Consider the following 14,487-nt stretch of genomic DNA (forward strand, 5'->3'; position numbering starts at 1 on the left):
CAGGTCCCCCTCCAAATGCCCCCCAACCCCTGCCCCCCGCCCCCCCGGGGTGGGGCCCGCGTGTGCGTCGTGGTGACTCGTGTTGTGGGCGCGGGCGCGGGCGCTAACGATTTAACCCCTCGCTGTCCTGATAAATGTGCGCTCCCATCCGCCGCCTCTGTCGTTCTTTCTGCCCATTTCACAGCTCCTGTAACCCATTGAGGACTAACGAGCCTGGGCCCCACCCCCCAGCCCCACGACCCCCGGGGCAGAGCAGGGCCAGGGCCAGGGCCAGCAGGAGGAGGGGGCCCAGCTCCAGACGGGAGTGCAGTGCAGTGGGTAGAGCTGGGGGGCGAGTGTTTAGAGCAGGGAAGGGGGTGAGCCTGGCTACCTGGGTTCCCTGGAAGGAGACTAGGGACGTGGGGGGAAGCGGTGTGGGGCCAGTGTTGGGGGTGAGCCCAAACGCCTGGGGTCTCTGCCCAGGGCTGGGGGGGAGGGGAGAGGGAGGGAGCCCGGATGCCGGGGTCTTGTCCCGGGCACCGGGAGGGGAGCGGTGTTGGAGGGCTAGAACAGGGGTGGGAGCCCAGATGCCTGGGTTATTGGGGGGGGGGGAATGCCCCATCTCTGCCCCGGTCGGGGGGGGCTCAGCTGGCCCCCATGGGGGGCTCCTCTGCTCACCCCATCGCTCATCCTCATGCTCCTGCCCGAGCCCCCATCGTCTCCATCGCGCCATCCACTGTCTGTGCCCATCCCCTGTCCGCCAGGCCCTGCGGCGCCCCTCCCTGCTGCTGGGGGGCTGTCATGTGACCAGGGATTGGGCCCGTGGGGCAGGATTAGGCCCCTGGGGTCTCTGTGGGGCGACTCCAGACTGTGGGGGGGCAGGGAGCAGCTCCCACCCCCTTGACAGGCCCTGGGGACAGAATAGGGTGACCCTCCTGCCCCGTATCCCCATGGCAACCACAGGCCGCTGTGTTGCTGTGGTAACCCCAGGAAGATGGCTGCCCCCCCAAGCCAGACCATGAGTTCTAAGGGGGTGGTCACAGGTCAGGGGGTCAAAGGTCAGCCTCCTCACCAGCAAGGGCTGTATACTTGCCCCCCCTCCCCTGCATCACCCAGGGACCCCCCCCAGGTCATCAGCCCCCCTCGCAGCTGGCCTGGAATGCCGGTGGGTTCTATGACCTCACAGATGACATCACAAGGAGGGGGAGGGGGCAGAGAGGTTATTGGGCCAAGCCAGGGGGCAGAGGCCCGGGAGCAGGTAAGGCTGGGGGCAGGCACCCCAGGGCCAGGTCGGTTCCAGGGGTGACACCCCATCTGATTGTCTGCATGGGCGGAACAAGACAATCCCCTAAACTCCTTTGTCTCATCAATGGCGGGGCCAGCCCAGAGCCCTGGACGTCGAGAGGTCTCCCATCCACATGCTGCACGAGGCTGACCCTGCTGGGCTTGGGAAGCTGCGTGGGGCCCAAGCCTGTAGCACCACAGGGGCAAAGCGGAAGATGCTGTAGGCCCCGTGGGGGGGGGGGGGGCAGGGCCCTGGCTTACAGCCCCCGCTTTCCCAGCAGTGCCCCGGCATGGCAGACCGCGCAGGGCGCCTCCTCTCTCTGGAGCGGCGAAACCAGGCACTGGTGAGTGCCCCCTGCCCTCCCCCGCTGGGGGGCCTGGGGCAACCCCCCCACTGGTGGAAACTGCCCCCCCACATCTATTCCCCCCATAACCCTCCTTCCACCCCTAGAATACCCTGCTACACACCATAGGGCCTCCTGCCATCACCAAGGCCTCAACGGATTTGGGGGCATCCTGTAAAGCCCACCCTCCAGAGGACCCCCCCAGCGCTCTCACTGGGACCCCCGTGGACTGTGGGCTCCAAGCACCCTACTGGGGGGGGCAGTAAGGCTCCCTGCAAGCCCCTTTGGGGAACCAGCGGGGGGAAGGGCGCAGAAGCCGGGATGCTGGGTCCATTCCCAGCTCGGGGGCGGAGGGGGGGAACCGCAGTGCAGGGGAAACCCAGGAGTCCGGCCCCAGCTCAGGGAGGGCAGCACGGTCCCATGGACAGAGCAGGGGGGCTGGGAGCCCTGTGCCTCAGTTTCTCCTAGAGATAGTAGCAGCCCTGGGGGGCCGGGGAGGGGAGTTTCCTGCCCCCCCCCACTCACCCTGCTTCCCCCCCCAAGATGGAGAAGGTCACGTCCCTCCGAGCTGCCAATGCCAACCTGCAGCGCATGGTGAGTGGCCCCGAGGGGAGCACATGGGGGGCAGCCGCCCCCCACCCCCCTGACCCTCATCTGCTTGCAGAACGCCCGGCTGAAGGAGGAGAACCAAGGTGAGGGGGGCAGACCCCCACATACCCCCTGGGGGTATTACCCCCTAATTGCCCTGGAGGTCCCCTGCCCTGTCCAGGTTACCCCCTCCCCTCAGGGATCCCCGCACTTCCTATTGGCTCCAGCCCACTCGTGATCTCACTTCCTGTGGGCTTGGGCCCACTTGTGAGGCAACTTCCTGCTTGGTCAGAGCTGCTTGTGACCTCACTTCCTGTAGGTTGGAGCCCACTTGTGATGCAATGTCCTGTTGTGCCCCCATTTCCTGTGGGCGCTGCAGCCTTTCCCTGGGGTTGGGGCAGGGCACAGGGAGGGTGACCCCAGGGCCCAGCTGGGCAGGGGTGCAGCTGGCTCTGGGGGGCACCAGTCCCGTAACGGGCGTCTCTCCTGCTCAGTCTTCAGGTCGACAGAGGACATCCTGCTCCGGTACGCGGGGCCCAGCGGGTCGAGCGGGCGGGGGTGTTGGGTGCTGGGTTGAGGCCGACCTCGACCCTGATCCAGGGACAACCGGAGGATGAAGCTCGAGGTGCAGGAGCTGCGGGAGCTGCAGGAGACGCTGGTGAGAGCCTGGCCCCCACCCCCCTCTGGGCCTGATCCTGGCCAGTGCTGAGTGCCGCCCCCAAAAGCTGAAGGAGCAGGGGCACTTTGTACCCCTGCCTCTTTAAATCCACCCCCCACCTGCCCCAGTTTGTGAGGGGCAGAAGCAGCCCCCTCACCCCAGCCACTGAGCCTGGGGGGGTCCTTGACCCCTGACCTTGCTCTCTGCACCCCCCCCCCCAGCAAGATGACCTGTACGTGCTGGAGGAGCAGCTGTGTGAGTAGCAGCCGGGTCGGGATCTGGCCGCTGATGTGGGGGCAGGGGGCGGTTGGGATCCCAGCCCCCCTCCCTCTGGGCGTGCGGGGGGGCAGGAAGCTGGAGGTGGGGGGTAAAGTCCCTTGCCCCAGCTGGGGGCTTGGGCCTGGTGGGGGGACTGGGGTAAGCCTCCTGTGCCCCCTCCCTCAGGGGGGGAGCTGGCGTAACCGCACTACCTCTGTGCCCCCTTCCAGGCACCTGCAGCTGCCACGAAGGGCCCAGGTTGGATGTCTCATTGACCCCCCCATCAAAAGCCCCCCCCCCCGCTGGATCCCCCAAATTGTCCAGGGGCATCTCCCAGGCAGCCTCCTGCCCACGCAGGGCAGGGCTGGCACTGGGGGCGGGCATCTTCCTGCCCCCCTCAGGCCCCCCTTTTCTCTCTGCAGGGAGGGGAGTTCGGAGCCATCGGGGGCATGAGGGGAGCCGGGGGGGGGTAGCTCCCCCACTCTGCAAATAAACCTCCTGTGGGGTCTGCTCTGCCCCCCATCAATCAAAGCTGGAGGGGGCAGGGCTGGCAGGGCTCTGGCCCCACCCCCACTCCCTGAGTGGGCCTGAGCCTGGCTCCTCCTCCCTTTGGGGGGGGCAGGATCAGGGCCCCTCCTGTTGCCACAGAGATGGGCAGGGGAGTGTGGGGGGGTCTCCTTCAGGCCCCCATGACCTCCCCTGCCCAGACAGGGCGTCTGGATTCAGACTGACCTCGTGGCCCCCTCTCACCCTCCCTCTGTCTGCAGCCTCCTTTCGTGGAGGGGGGGGCTTTAACTCTTCACCTGCCAGACAATCAGAGCCCCAGACGTGGGCAGTGATTGACAGCAGTCGTCCCCCGCCCCCGATGGGGGTCTCTGGCCCAGTCCGACCCCCTGGGGTGACCCCTGATGACAGGGATTCACGTCAGGGCAGGGGCAACTCAAACTGGCCTCTCCTTGATGCCCCCACCTGAGACCCCAGGTCTTGGGGCGGGGGGGTGGTCTGCAGAGCTGCAGCCAGCCCCCCCCCAGCTCGGGGCCGGGGCAGGATACAGTTGCCATCTCTTTGTCATCTTCCCAGGCATCTGATCCCTTGTTGCCCCCCAAACCTTGTGGGGGCATCAAGGGGCTCCCCCCACTCCCTGCACCCCCGGTCGTCTCCTCTGCTTCTCCCATGTCCGGGGGGCCCTGAGCCCCACCAAGCCCAACTGTTGGGGGCAGGAGGGGGTATAAACACCCCTTGGGGTCACAAGCATGGCCCCCGTGGGTGCAAGAGGGGTCCCAGTGGGAGACCTGTGAGTGTGCAAGGGAGTCTCAGTGCGGTCCCAGTGGTGCTCCCATGAGTGTGCAAAGAGGTCTCAGTAGGGGTCCTAGTGGGGTTCCCATGAGTGAGCAAGGAGGTCCTGGTGGGGGGGGTCTCTGCTCATTATCACCCCCAGCCATTCAAGATGGGGGGGGACACTGTGCAGTGCCCCCTCTTCCCCTGCTGTGCCCCCCAGTTACCCCAGAGCTGGGGGAGGGGGCAGGAAGCCCCTGTGGATGCCCCCAGCTCTGGAGCTAGATCCACCCCATGGCTTTCCTGTGGGGGGAGGGTGGGCACCATGGGGGGCGGCCCCCTGCCCTGCACTGGCCCTTTAAATGCAGACTCCACCTCTGCCCTGGGGGGCTTTAAAACCACCCCCACCGGGGTCCCGGGGGCAGACATGCACCATGTCCTGCTCCACTCTGGATCTGGCCCTGGCTTTTGACATGTGGCGCGACTACCTGGGCCTGGCGCGGGTGGTGCAGGCGCTTGCGCAGGCACGCAGGGCCCCGGAGCCCCCCCCCGCGCTGGGTGGCGAGACCCCCACGCCCGAGGTCCTGTGCAGCTTCTGCAAGAACAACGGGGAGTCGCAGCACGTGTACACGTCGCATGCGCTGCGCGCTCCTGGCGGTGCCGTGGCCTGCCCCATCCTGCGCCGCTACACGTGCCCGCTCTGCGGCGCCACGGCCGACCGCGCCCACACACTGCGCTACTGCCCCGCCGGCCCCCGCCAGCGCTCCGTCTACCGCAAGGGCGGGCGCAACGCCGCCGGGCACCGTGTCCACCGCTGACCGGCTCCCGCCGGACGCCCCCGGAGCCGCGCCGCAGCCCGTGAGTGCCTGGTCCCGCACGGTCCCGGGACATGTCCGTCCCCCGGAGCCCCCCCTGCATGGGGCAGTGGTGCAGCCGTGACCTGCGGGGTCCCGGGCAGTTGTTGGTTCTGTTGTTGGGGGTGTGGGGGGGCAGCGGCGATGCCCACCCCTCCGCCTGTTGCACCCCTGGTTAATAAAAGTTTGTGGCAGCATCCGGCTGCGTTGGCTCTGGCTTGCTGCGCCTGTCCCCCCCACAGGGTGTCCTTACCAGGGTGGGGGGGACAGGTGTGAAGGCCTGCACATGTGCGTGCTCACACCTGCAGGCTCCCAGAGGGGCCCTGCAGCCCATGTGGCCCCTCCCCTTGCTGTAGAGCCCAGTGGGTCCTGGGAGGCCTTGCACACTCACTGCTTTTGCACGCCAAGTTGCCCTGGGCATGCACGCTGCCCCTTGCAGAGTTGCCTCTGTGTGCAGACTGCTGCTTGCATGCTGCATGCACACTTACTATCCCACACACCCTCCTTGCACGCTGCCCCTTGCAGAGCTGCCTCCCCTTGCAGATTGTGCACCCTCCTTGTCCTTGTGCATTAGCCTGCATGCACACACCCCTCCTTTACACGCTCAGCTCCCTCTTGCACACACACGTGGGTGAGGGCCAAAAAATGAGGCATGGGAAATATAAACGGGCGGGGCGGGGCGGGGCGGGGCGGGGCTGGGCAAGAAGGGAGGGGCGGGGCCGGGAAATTCTCAATGACGCGGGCAGGCCCTGAATTAGACTGCTGGGCGGAGTGAAGGTGACGTCTGGAGCTATGTGGGTGACGTAAGAATCGATGAATATGACGTACGGATTCCCAGCAGGTCCCGGCTGGCGCTCGAGCCCATGGGCGGGGCTGGCGATGACTGATAGCATTCAACAGCCAATGCCCGTCCTCGAGGCGGGCCTCCGCTCGCAGCCAATCACGGCCCCGCGCCTGGGCGGGGCGGGCCAATCGGCGTGCTCGCTCGGGCCGAGTGGGTGGGGCGCATGGCGGGAGCTAATGGGCTGGCGCCGGCGGTTGGGCGACGGCCAATGGGAGCGGGCCGGGCTGGGCCGGACGGTTGGGCCGCGGCGGCAGGAGCGCAGGTGGGAGCGGGGGGTGCGACCCCCACGCGTGACCCGCGCCCCCGGGGAACCCCGCCCCTGCCCCATGTGTGACACCCCCATGGGGAACCGCCGCCCCTCCCCCACCTATGACTCTCTACGTCCTTCCCTCGCCCTGGGCACGGGTGGCCGGTGCCCTCCACGCCCACGCGTGACCCCTCGGGGAACCCCGCCCCCCCAAGTGTGACCCCCCCCGCCTGGGGAACCCTCGCCCTTCCCCCCACGGGGATCCCCTTCGTGCCCCCCTACGCGTACCCCCACGGGGAACGACCCCTCCCCCACCTGTGGCACCTAGCGCGGGGAGTCTCCCGCCCCTCCCCCCACGGGGACCCTGCTCCTACCCCTCCCCACCAGTGACCCCCCCCACGGGACCCCCACCCCATTCCCACCCCAGGATCCCCCTGCACGTGACCCCACATGTGACCCCCACCGCCTGGGGAGCCTCCCGCCCCTCCCCTCATGGCGACCCCCATCCTGGCGCCCCACATGTGCCCTCATGGGGAACCCCGCCCCCCGTGCTCCCCCACATCCCCTGCTCCCCCCCGTCCTGCCGCCAGCCCGTGGCCCTGTGACGGGGTCCGACCGCACTGACCCTTGCCCCGCAGCGCGGCGACGGCGATGGCGGCGGCAGTGTCCGTGTCGCGGCTGGAGGCGGACGTGCCGTTCCGGGGGGGTGTGCACGCGGTGCGTGTGGCGGCGGGCGGGGGGCAGCTGGACGTGGAGGTGGAGGAGCGGCGCACGGCTGACATGTGGCGCGGCCGCTTCGACGCCGCTTGTGAGTGTCTGGGCTGGGGGGGTCATGGGGCGTGTGGGGGGAATACCAGGGGCAGGGGCAGGGGTTGGGCCCAAACGCCCAGGTTCCACCCCAGCTCGGGGTGGTCTCGGACTCCAGGGCCCCTTGGGCAGCTGATGTCCCTCCCGCCAGTCGTGGAGGACCTGACCCACAAGACGGGAAACTTCAAGCAGTTCGAGATCTTCTGCAGCATGCTGGAGTCGGCGGTCACCCAGGTCAGCCCCCCAGCAGCCTGGAGCATGCTGGGAATTGTTGTTATGCCCCCCGCCCCGGCAGGCCCAGCAGGGGGCCCCTGCTCCCCCCAGCCCCAATCATGGTGCCAGCAACACCCTCACCACAGGTGCAAGTTCTGGCCTCTTGCAAACTACAACTCCCAGCATGCCTTGCCCAGCACAGGGGTGTCTTGGAGGGCTATTCCAGAGCATGCTGGGTGCTGTAGTCTTTGCTCCTCTCCCATAGGCTCAGCAGGGAGCCTGGTCCCAGCACCCCTGCCTCCATGTCACCTGTCAAGGGTGTTGGGCCCCCTCCCTGGTTTTGTTATTTCTAATCTCTCACAAACTACAACTCCCAGCATGCCTTCCTGCTCTGCACAGCATGGGCATCATGGGCATGTGGCCAAGGGCACGCTGGGAGTTGTAGTCTTTGCCTCCAAACTCTGGGGGTCACCTGGGTGCGTAGTCCTGCGTGTCATCAGCCAGGGTCAGGCGTGTTGGGGCTATTTCTGTCCTCATGAACTACAACTCCCAGCATGCTTTGATGCTCTGCTGCACAGCACAGCTTGAGCGTCACAGGGTGGTCCCAGGAGCCTGCTGGGAGCTGTAGTGCGTTCTCCCCCCAGAGCAGCGAGGCAGTGAGCCTGGACCTGCTGACCTACGATGACCTGGAGGCACTGCGGAGCCGCAAGGCTGGAGCAGGCCCCCGCCCTGCACCCCCCCCGGCCGCTGCTGCTGCGCAGCTCCGCGCCAAGCGCTACCTCATCCTGGTCTACTCCGTCGAGTTTGACAGGTGGGGGGGCATTGGCCTGGGCCCGGTGGGTGGAGCGCAGGGGGATCTCCAGCCGGAGGGGCTAGGCCTACACCCACACCCCAGGACCCAGCACCGGTCTGACCCACAGGATCCACTACCCGCTGCCGCTGCCGTACGTGGGCAAGCCGGACCCCGCGGCGCTGCGCCAGGCCGTGCGCCAGCTGCAGGCCGAGGTGGCGCGGCTCCGGGCCCAGCCGGGATCGGGATCGGGCCGGGACCCCCGTGATGCCGAAATCCGCCAGCTCCGCGATGAGTGAGCGCGGGTGGGAGGGCGTGCATTGGCTGGCTGGTGGGTTCTGTCCCAAATTGGGGTGGGGGGGATGCTGGGAGCCAAGACGCCTGGGTTGCCTGCCCAGACCACTGCCCCCCATTCCTGTGCCTCAGTTTCCCTCTGGGTACAGTTCCTCCTGCCAGCCAGGCACTAGCCCTCCCCTGTCCCCCCGTCCCCACCCCAGGCTGGCGGAGGCACGGGCAGAGCGGGGGTGCAGCATGGAGGTGGCAGCGCTGCGCCGGCTGGCACGGGGGCTGGAGGCCGAGCTACTGCGAGAGAGGACGCGGCACCAGCGGGCGACGGCCCAGCGCCTGCACGAGGCCCAGCAGCTCGCCAGCCAGGTGCATCCGGACACCTGGGTTTGCTCCCACTGTGGGGGAGCCATGAGAGGGTGGGGCTGGGAGCCTGGATGCCTGGGTTCCAGCCCAGCGCAGGGAGGACACCTGGGGGGCAGGCAGCCTGAACGCCTGGGTCCTCTCCCAGCTGGGGGATGGCAGATCTGCCTGAGAGCAGCTGGGGAGGGGGTCTCTTGGAGCCTGGACGCCTGGCTTCTCTCCCTGCTCCTGGCTGTTCTCAGCTCTGTCAAGATCCAGATTAAATAGAATAAAAAGGGGGGGGTCTCAGGCTGAAGCCCCCTCAAGTTCAGTGGTCCTAATCCAACCCTCCCAGCTGGCCGAGGCAAAGGCGGCAGAGAGGAGCCTGCGGCTCCGCGTGAAGAGCCTGACCAACGAGCTGGCACTGTACAAGCGGGGGTAAGTGTCTCCCTCTGGCATGATGCCCCTGCCCCGACTCCCACTGCTGGGGGCATGGGCTGCGGGGGGATAGGATGCTCCTTTTGGCACGCACCATGGGCTGCTCTGGGTACGGGACCCTTGATCTGGTGGGGGCATCTCCAGGCAGTAATCCCAGCTGTCCCTGCAGGCGTCTGACCCCACCAGGCCCAGGCCCCCCATCCCGAGCCATGGCCCCCACCCGGGGCAGCATAGGGCAGCCCAGGGGGTGCTCCAGCTCGGGAGAGAGGGGCCGCGGGGCCCCCACTCGGCACCGCTCCAGCTCTGGGGAGAGCCGCAATAGCCGGCCCCGCCAGTCCCCCTCACCCACAGGTGAGTTGCAGGGGAAGTGGCAATGGGGGCCGTGGACTGGTTGGGGGTACCAAGGGCTTGGGGGTGCCAGGAATCTGACTCCCGGCCCTCCCCTCAGGTGCCCGCCCACCACGTTTCGACCCTACGGCCTTTGTGCGGGCCAAGGAGCGCAAGCAGCAGGAAGTTGAGCTCCGGGCGTAAGTGCCTCTCCCTCCTGCCCTATTCTCTGCAGCTGCCTCACCCCACCCCAGAACCAGCTGCATTTGGGGCTGAGGCAGTGCTGACCCCCATTATCACCCCCTCTCCCCACCCCAGGCAGCGGCAGGTCCAGCGTGGTACAGGTGCCCTCCCACCCAGCTGGGGCCGTGCACGCTCCCGGGGCCCCCCCATGGACGGGCCAGGCAGGACACGCGGGCGCAGCTCATCTGGTATGTGGGGGGTGGAGAGGGAGCTGGGAGTGCAGGGAGGGGACAAGGAGGTTTGGGGAAAGATAGGTGGAGGGATCTTGGGGATGGCAGAGGGTCTCAGTGGGCTGAGTTTGGGCTTCGGGGAGGTGGGAGGTTTGTGGGCAGCCAGGGGCTGAGCCCCCTCTCCCTCTCCCTCTCCCTCTGCAGCGGAAAGCTTCCGGAGCCAGCGCTCCTCGGCGAGCGAGCTCAGCTCTGCGGATGAGCTCTCAGAGCCGGTGCCCCCCAGGTACCTGCTGCCCAGACATCTGGGTTCCCTTTCTGTCCCCCTCCCACCCAGGCAGAGCAGGGAGCCTGGGCGCCTGGGTTCTCCCCCAGATCTGCCTTGGGGGTGGCGTTGATGGAAGTGGGGGGGAAGAGAAGTGGTGGAATTGCCTTGGGGGTGCAGTTCTCAGCACTGGGGCCTGATGCTGCCCTCACTGCTGCCCCCTGCTCCCTGCAGGGGCCGGCGCCGTGGTGGCCGTGGCAGGAAACCCCTGAGCTCCGCGTCCTGGAACAGCCCCAACCCGGTGCGTCTGGCTCTGATCGGGCGGGGGGCCTTGCCCTGCCCTGCCCCACAGTGCCACTGGGCAGGATGGCTGGAAGCAGGGGATGCCTGGGTTCTGTCCACTGCTTTGGGGGGGTGACCGGGGCTTGGAGCAGGGGCAGCAGGACACCAGGGATCTCTTGAGCTTGGGGAGGGCGCCCCACATTCCCTGCCCAGCTCTGAGAAGGGGTGATGACTACTGGCTTAGAGTAGGGGCACTGGGACACCTGGGTTCCCACTTGTTTTGGGCTGGGGAGTGGCTGGGCAGCTCCGGACACCTGGGCCCTCTCCAGTGCTGGGAGGCGCGGGCTGGAGGGGAGCAGGGGCAGAGGGCAGCAGCCTGGACGTCTGGGTTCTTTGCCAGCCTTGGGAAAGGAGCAGAAGGGGGGGTGGGGTCTAAGGCTAGAGCAGGGGGCTCGTATGGCTCAGTTCTCAACCTTGCTTCTGCCTGCCAGGGGGGCCCCGGGCACCGCAAGTACCTGGTCAGCAGCCCCGTGCTGGGCCGGCGGGCAGGGAAAGGTGAGTGGGGCACAGGGGTGGGCACTGGGGTGCAGCCCCTCCCCCAGCTGCTGGTCTTTGCTGCCCTGTTCCACCCCAGAGCTGGGTGCATTTCAGCACTGAGCTGTGCAGGCTCCAATCCTGGCAGCCCCACCTTGATGCCCACTGATCCCTGCCCCACCCCACCCAACAGAGAACCGCTCAGCGGAGCCCCCAGCCGACTTGGCCGAGATTGATGCCCGGCTGCAGGCGCTGCAGGACTACATGAGTGCCCTGGAGACTCGCACGTAGTCACTGGGCCTGGGGCAGTTGTGGGCAGGCCCCCCCTGCTCCAGCTTGGAGAGCAGCAGAGGATCAAGAGAGAGCACCCCCATGGGGAGAGGGGCCTCCCATCCAGCCCTTACCCCACAAAGGGAAATGCTTTGCTCCTGATGGGGCAGCAGCTGCCACTCTGCAGGGGTTTAACCCCCTGCTTCCCAGGCAGGGCTGGAGCTGGGAGGGCCCCTCTTGCCTCTGGGGGCCAGTCAGGGGGTCTGAAGAATCCCCACTCCCCTCCAGCTGACCCCAGGGTCCCCCCAGGCCCATCCAGCCACATGCACATTGGGTTTCAGTGTTGGGACGTGTCAGCTGCTTTTCAAGGTGTTTTAATTTTGGGGGAGGTTGTTTTCCATGGGAACAGAAGGGGGGGTGTAGTGAACTACTAGTTTCTCTCAGTCCTGGCCCCCTGACTTTGCAAGTTGTGACACCCCCTTGTTGTCAATAAAGCTGTAGAGAGTGGCCGTCTGTCCTGGGCTCCTGGAGAATTGCTCCCCCCCCCCCCATGGCAGAGGGGCCGTGACATGCACTGTGGGGTAAGGGCAGGCTGGGTCAGCCAGGAGGACCCCATCCTCATGCAAGCCCCAACTGGGGCTGGTCCCCACTGGCAGGGGGAAGGGAAACACCCTCCCCCAAGTTGGGGGTGCTATTTCTCTAGTGGCCACCAGTGGGCAGCAGGTGCCTTTTGTCTGGCCCTAGGGAAGGGGGTGCTGTGCTCCCCCTTGAAGTGGCTGCATCTCAGCCCCTGCACCCAGTGGTTCTTACAGGCTGGGGCTCATTTGCATGTCAGGGCCCTTCTAGCACTACCAGCTCCGAGTGTGTGTGGGGGGGCACGGTGCTGATTCCGCACCAGGCATCTCACTGCTGTGAATTGTACCCAGGGGGGTGGCAGTGCCCCCCTCCCCCCGCTTGGTCTTCTTGGGATCACAGTCCTGGGGGGAAGGGACCCCAAAGTGAAAACCAGCTCCCTCCAGTACCCTGCTGGATCTGGAGAATCCATCAACCTTCAACTGTCTCCCCCCCAGGATTAGGAGCAGGGACTCAGCTGCCCCTGCTTGATTACCACTCCCCACCCCCAAACCAGCTTGCTCTACTTAGTCACTGGAGTTGCTGGGGGCTTTGGGTCTCATGCGCTGCAGCTGGGGGAGGGCAGGCAAAGGCTAAGCTGGAGCTGGGGGGCAGGTTAATGGGATGGGGACATTTGTCTCTTACAAGGCAGTGGGAGACTTAGATTTCATAGACATCAGGGGCTGGAAGAGACCTCACGAGATCATGGAGTCCAGGCCCTCTGCCAGAGAGGCAGGAAATTTGCAGGGATCAAATGATCCCAGCAAGATAAACATCCAGACCCCTTTTGAATGAGGCCAGAGTAGTGCTTGCACCATCTCGGGGGGAGTCTGTAAAGAAGTTTTTCCTTATATCAAGTCTGAATCAACCTGCTAGATGTTTGTGGCTGTTAGATCTAGTTACCTCTTGGGGAGCCCTGGTAAACAACTGTTCTCCCAGATCCTGGTACACCTCCCCCCTTGTGTACTGATAGGCAGCCACCAAGCCCCCCTGAGCCTTCTCATCTCCAGGATCCACAGTCCCAAGGCATCGCCTCTCCTCTACTTGTAGGGCCTGCCCTCCAGGCCTCAGATCATGTGGGCAGCTCTCCTCTGGCCTCTCTTGAGCTTATCCACATCCCTCCTGAACCGGGCAGCTGAAAACTGGACTCAATACTCCAGCTGGGGCCTCACTAAGGCCGAGTCAAGCGGGAGGAAGACGTCCCTGGTTTTACTAGACACACACTGGTGAATGCACGCCGGAGCGGGGTTTGTTTTCCTGGCCACAGCATTGCACTGGGGGCTCACGTTCATAGTGTGGTCAACTGAGCCTGACTTGGGGGAGGGGAGATCTGGAATCACTGCACCTGCTGGCTCTGGAGAGGAATGTGTCAAGACAGGCTCCTCCCTGCCCCCCTGCCCCCAGGAAACCAGATGGGGCAACAAATCACATAGTTTAATAGTAAGCAAAACCATAGGGCGGGGCAAGGGGGGGGGGGAAAAGAGTCCTAGCCGCGGCCTGCAGTTCGGCAGGGGCTGAGGCAGCTCAGGCCTCAGGGTGACCCCTCCCCAGGCAGGCAGCAGCGGGGGTCACTTGCCGGCGATGAGGGGGTTGCGCAGGACAACGATGACGGAGTCGCCGCGCAGGAACATCTTGGAGATGTAGCGATCCTTGTTCACCGGCTTCGACTTCTTCTTGCCCTTCCCGCTCTTGGGCACCTCGGTCCACATCTCCTTCACGTTCTCCAGCACCATGTTGCAGTGCCTGGGGGGGGTGGGGACGCGCGGGTCAGGGGGGCCCTGGCAAGCACGCACGCGTGGGCAGGTGCGGCACCCCGGGGTCCCCGTGGCCGCGGTACCTGTCGAAGGCCTTGACGCGGCCCAGCAGCTTCTTGTTGTTGCGGCAGTTGATGAGCACCTGCGTGTTGTTCTTGACCGACTGCGTGAGCACGGACAGCGGCCCCGTATTGAACTCCTCCTCCTCGCGCTTCTGCAGCTCCTCGGGCGTCATCTCGCTCTTCGGCTTGTTCAGCAGACTCCTGGGGGCGGCGGGGCAGCTTGGCCGGATGCACACGGGGCACCACGGGTCGGGCCCCCCGCCTTAGGGCTTCTCGGGGGGCGCCTCCACCCGGACCTCCCCCACCCCCTCCTTGGCGACCCTGCCCCCGCTTCCTCGCCTCCCCTCGGTCCCAGGCCCCCGCCCCCCTCACATGGCTCCACCGCTCCCGGTCCCTTGCACGCGCGCCGCCGCTCCCGGGTCTCCCCGTCGACTTCCGTTTCCGGGTCACCAAGGCTTGGGGCCACTTCCGGGTAGGCCTACGGAGCGGCGGAGGAGCCAAGAGACCGCGAAGCGCGGAACTGTCTCCGAACTAGCCTAGAAGTACGGGGCGGCGGAGGAGACATGTAGCGTGAGGCGGCCGCGGGGTCAGGAGGTCTCGGAGCGCGAAGCGGTGTCTGGCTCTGCTCCCCCTCCTTCCCAATGCACTAACCCCCGCCCCGGCTGGGGGGGACTCCCATGCGACCCCCTCCTCCGCACAGCGCCCCTTGGTGCCCTCCATTGCCTCCGGCCCCCTGAGCCCTAGTGTGGGGGACAGGGACAGGAC

The 14,487-nt window shown here is 66.4% G+C and overlaps 3 protein-coding genes across 5 annotated transcripts; 2 read left to right on the forward strand and 1 right to left on the reverse strand.

Moving 5' to 3' along the window:
* Window positions 1–598: 598 nt before the first annotated feature.
* NANOS2 (nanos C2HC-type zinc finger 2) lies at window positions 599–5,453 on the forward strand. Of its 2 annotated transcripts, XM_090056247.1 has the most exons (5): window positions 599–1,607; window positions 2,151–2,299; window positions 2,690–2,853; window positions 3,075–3,108; window positions 3,342–5,453. In XM_090056247.1, the coding sequence occupies exon 5, from the start codon at window positions 4,749–4,751 to the stop codon at window positions 5,202–5,204; it is 456 nt and encodes a 151-aa protein (XP_089912373.1). In that variant the 5' UTR covers window positions 599–1,607; window positions 2,151–2,299; window positions 2,690–2,853; window positions 3,075–3,108; window positions 3,342–4,748; the 3' UTR covers window positions 5,205–5,453. The 2 variants fall into 2 exon arrangements, with proteins under 2 accessions (XP_089912373.1, XP_089912375.1); XM_090056249.1 differs by lacking the exons at window positions 599–1,607; window positions 2,151–2,299 and having other exon boundaries at window positions 2,322–2,720; window positions 2,796–2,853.
* A 788-nt stretch (window positions 5,454–6,241) lies between these two features.
* CCDC61 (coiled-coil domain containing 61) lies at window positions 6,242–11,801 on the forward strand. 2 transcript variants are annotated; one of them, XM_090056153.1, is made up of 14 exons: window positions 6,242–6,346; window positions 6,970–7,139; window positions 7,257–7,372; window positions 7,996–8,162; window positions 8,272–8,436; window positions 8,639–8,795; window positions 9,124–9,206; window positions 9,376–9,557; window positions 9,655–9,733; window positions 9,852–9,964; window positions 10,151–10,229; window positions 10,443–10,509; window positions 10,982–11,045; window positions 11,218–11,801. In XM_090056153.1, exons 1-14 carry the CDS (start codon window positions 6,261–6,263, stop codon window positions 11,313–11,315), a joined length of 1,626 nt encoding a protein of 541 aa, XP_089912279.1. In that variant the 5' UTR covers window positions 6,242–6,260; the 3' UTR covers window positions 11,316–11,801. The 2 variants fall into 2 exon arrangements, with proteins under 2 accessions (XP_089912279.1, XP_089912281.1); XM_090056155.1 differs by having other exon boundaries at window positions 7,290–7,372.
* A 1,524-nt stretch (window positions 11,802–13,325) lies between these two features.
* On the reverse strand, window positions 13,326–14,231 carry SNRPD2 (small nuclear ribonucleoprotein D2 polypeptide). The gene is made up of 3 exons (XM_090056256.1): window positions 14,095–14,231; window positions 13,744–13,923; window positions 13,326–13,649 (listed from the first exon to the last, which is right to left on the reverse strand). Coding segments are annotated over exons 1-3 (357 nt in total). The 5' UTR covers window positions 14,097–14,231; the 3' UTR covers window positions 13,326–13,474.
* Window positions 14,232–14,487: the final 256 nt, after the last annotated feature.

Source organism: Crocodylus siamensis, chromosome 6 (assembly GCF_052110815.1).
Source record: "Crocodylus siamensis isolate JL-2025a chromosome 6, ASM5211081v1, whole genome shotgun sequence".
Taxonomy (NCBI): Eukaryota; Metazoa; Chordata; order Crocodylia; family Crocodylidae; genus Crocodylus; species Crocodylus siamensis.

What these genes read in the sequence shown, in the direction of transcription:
- NANOS2 (XM_090056247.1), top strand. Translation starts at nt 4,749, where the DNA reads ATGCAGACTCCACCTCTGCCCTGGGGGGCTTTAAAACCACCCCCACCG.
- CCDC61 (XM_090056153.1), top strand. Translation starts at nt 6,261, where the DNA reads ATGGGCTGGCGCCGGCGGTTGGGCGACGGCCAATGGGAGCGGGCCGGG. An exon ending in ACGCGGGCGCAGCTCATCTG is followed by an intron (nt 9,965 to 10,150) that starts GTATGTGGGGGG and finishes CTCCCTCTGCAG; the next exon opens with CGGAAAGCTTCCGGAGCCAG. An exon ending in GGGCCGGCGGGCAGGGAAAG is followed by an intron (nt 11,046 to 11,217) that starts GTGAGTGGGGCA and finishes CCCACCCAACAG; the next exon opens with AGAACCGCTCAGCGGAGCCC.
- SNRPD2 (XM_090056256.1), bottom strand. An exon ending in CGCGTCAAGGCCTTCGACAG is followed by an intron (nt 13,650 to 13,743) that starts GTACCGCGGCCA and finishes CACCCCCCCCAG; the next exon opens with GCACTGCAACATGGTGCTGG.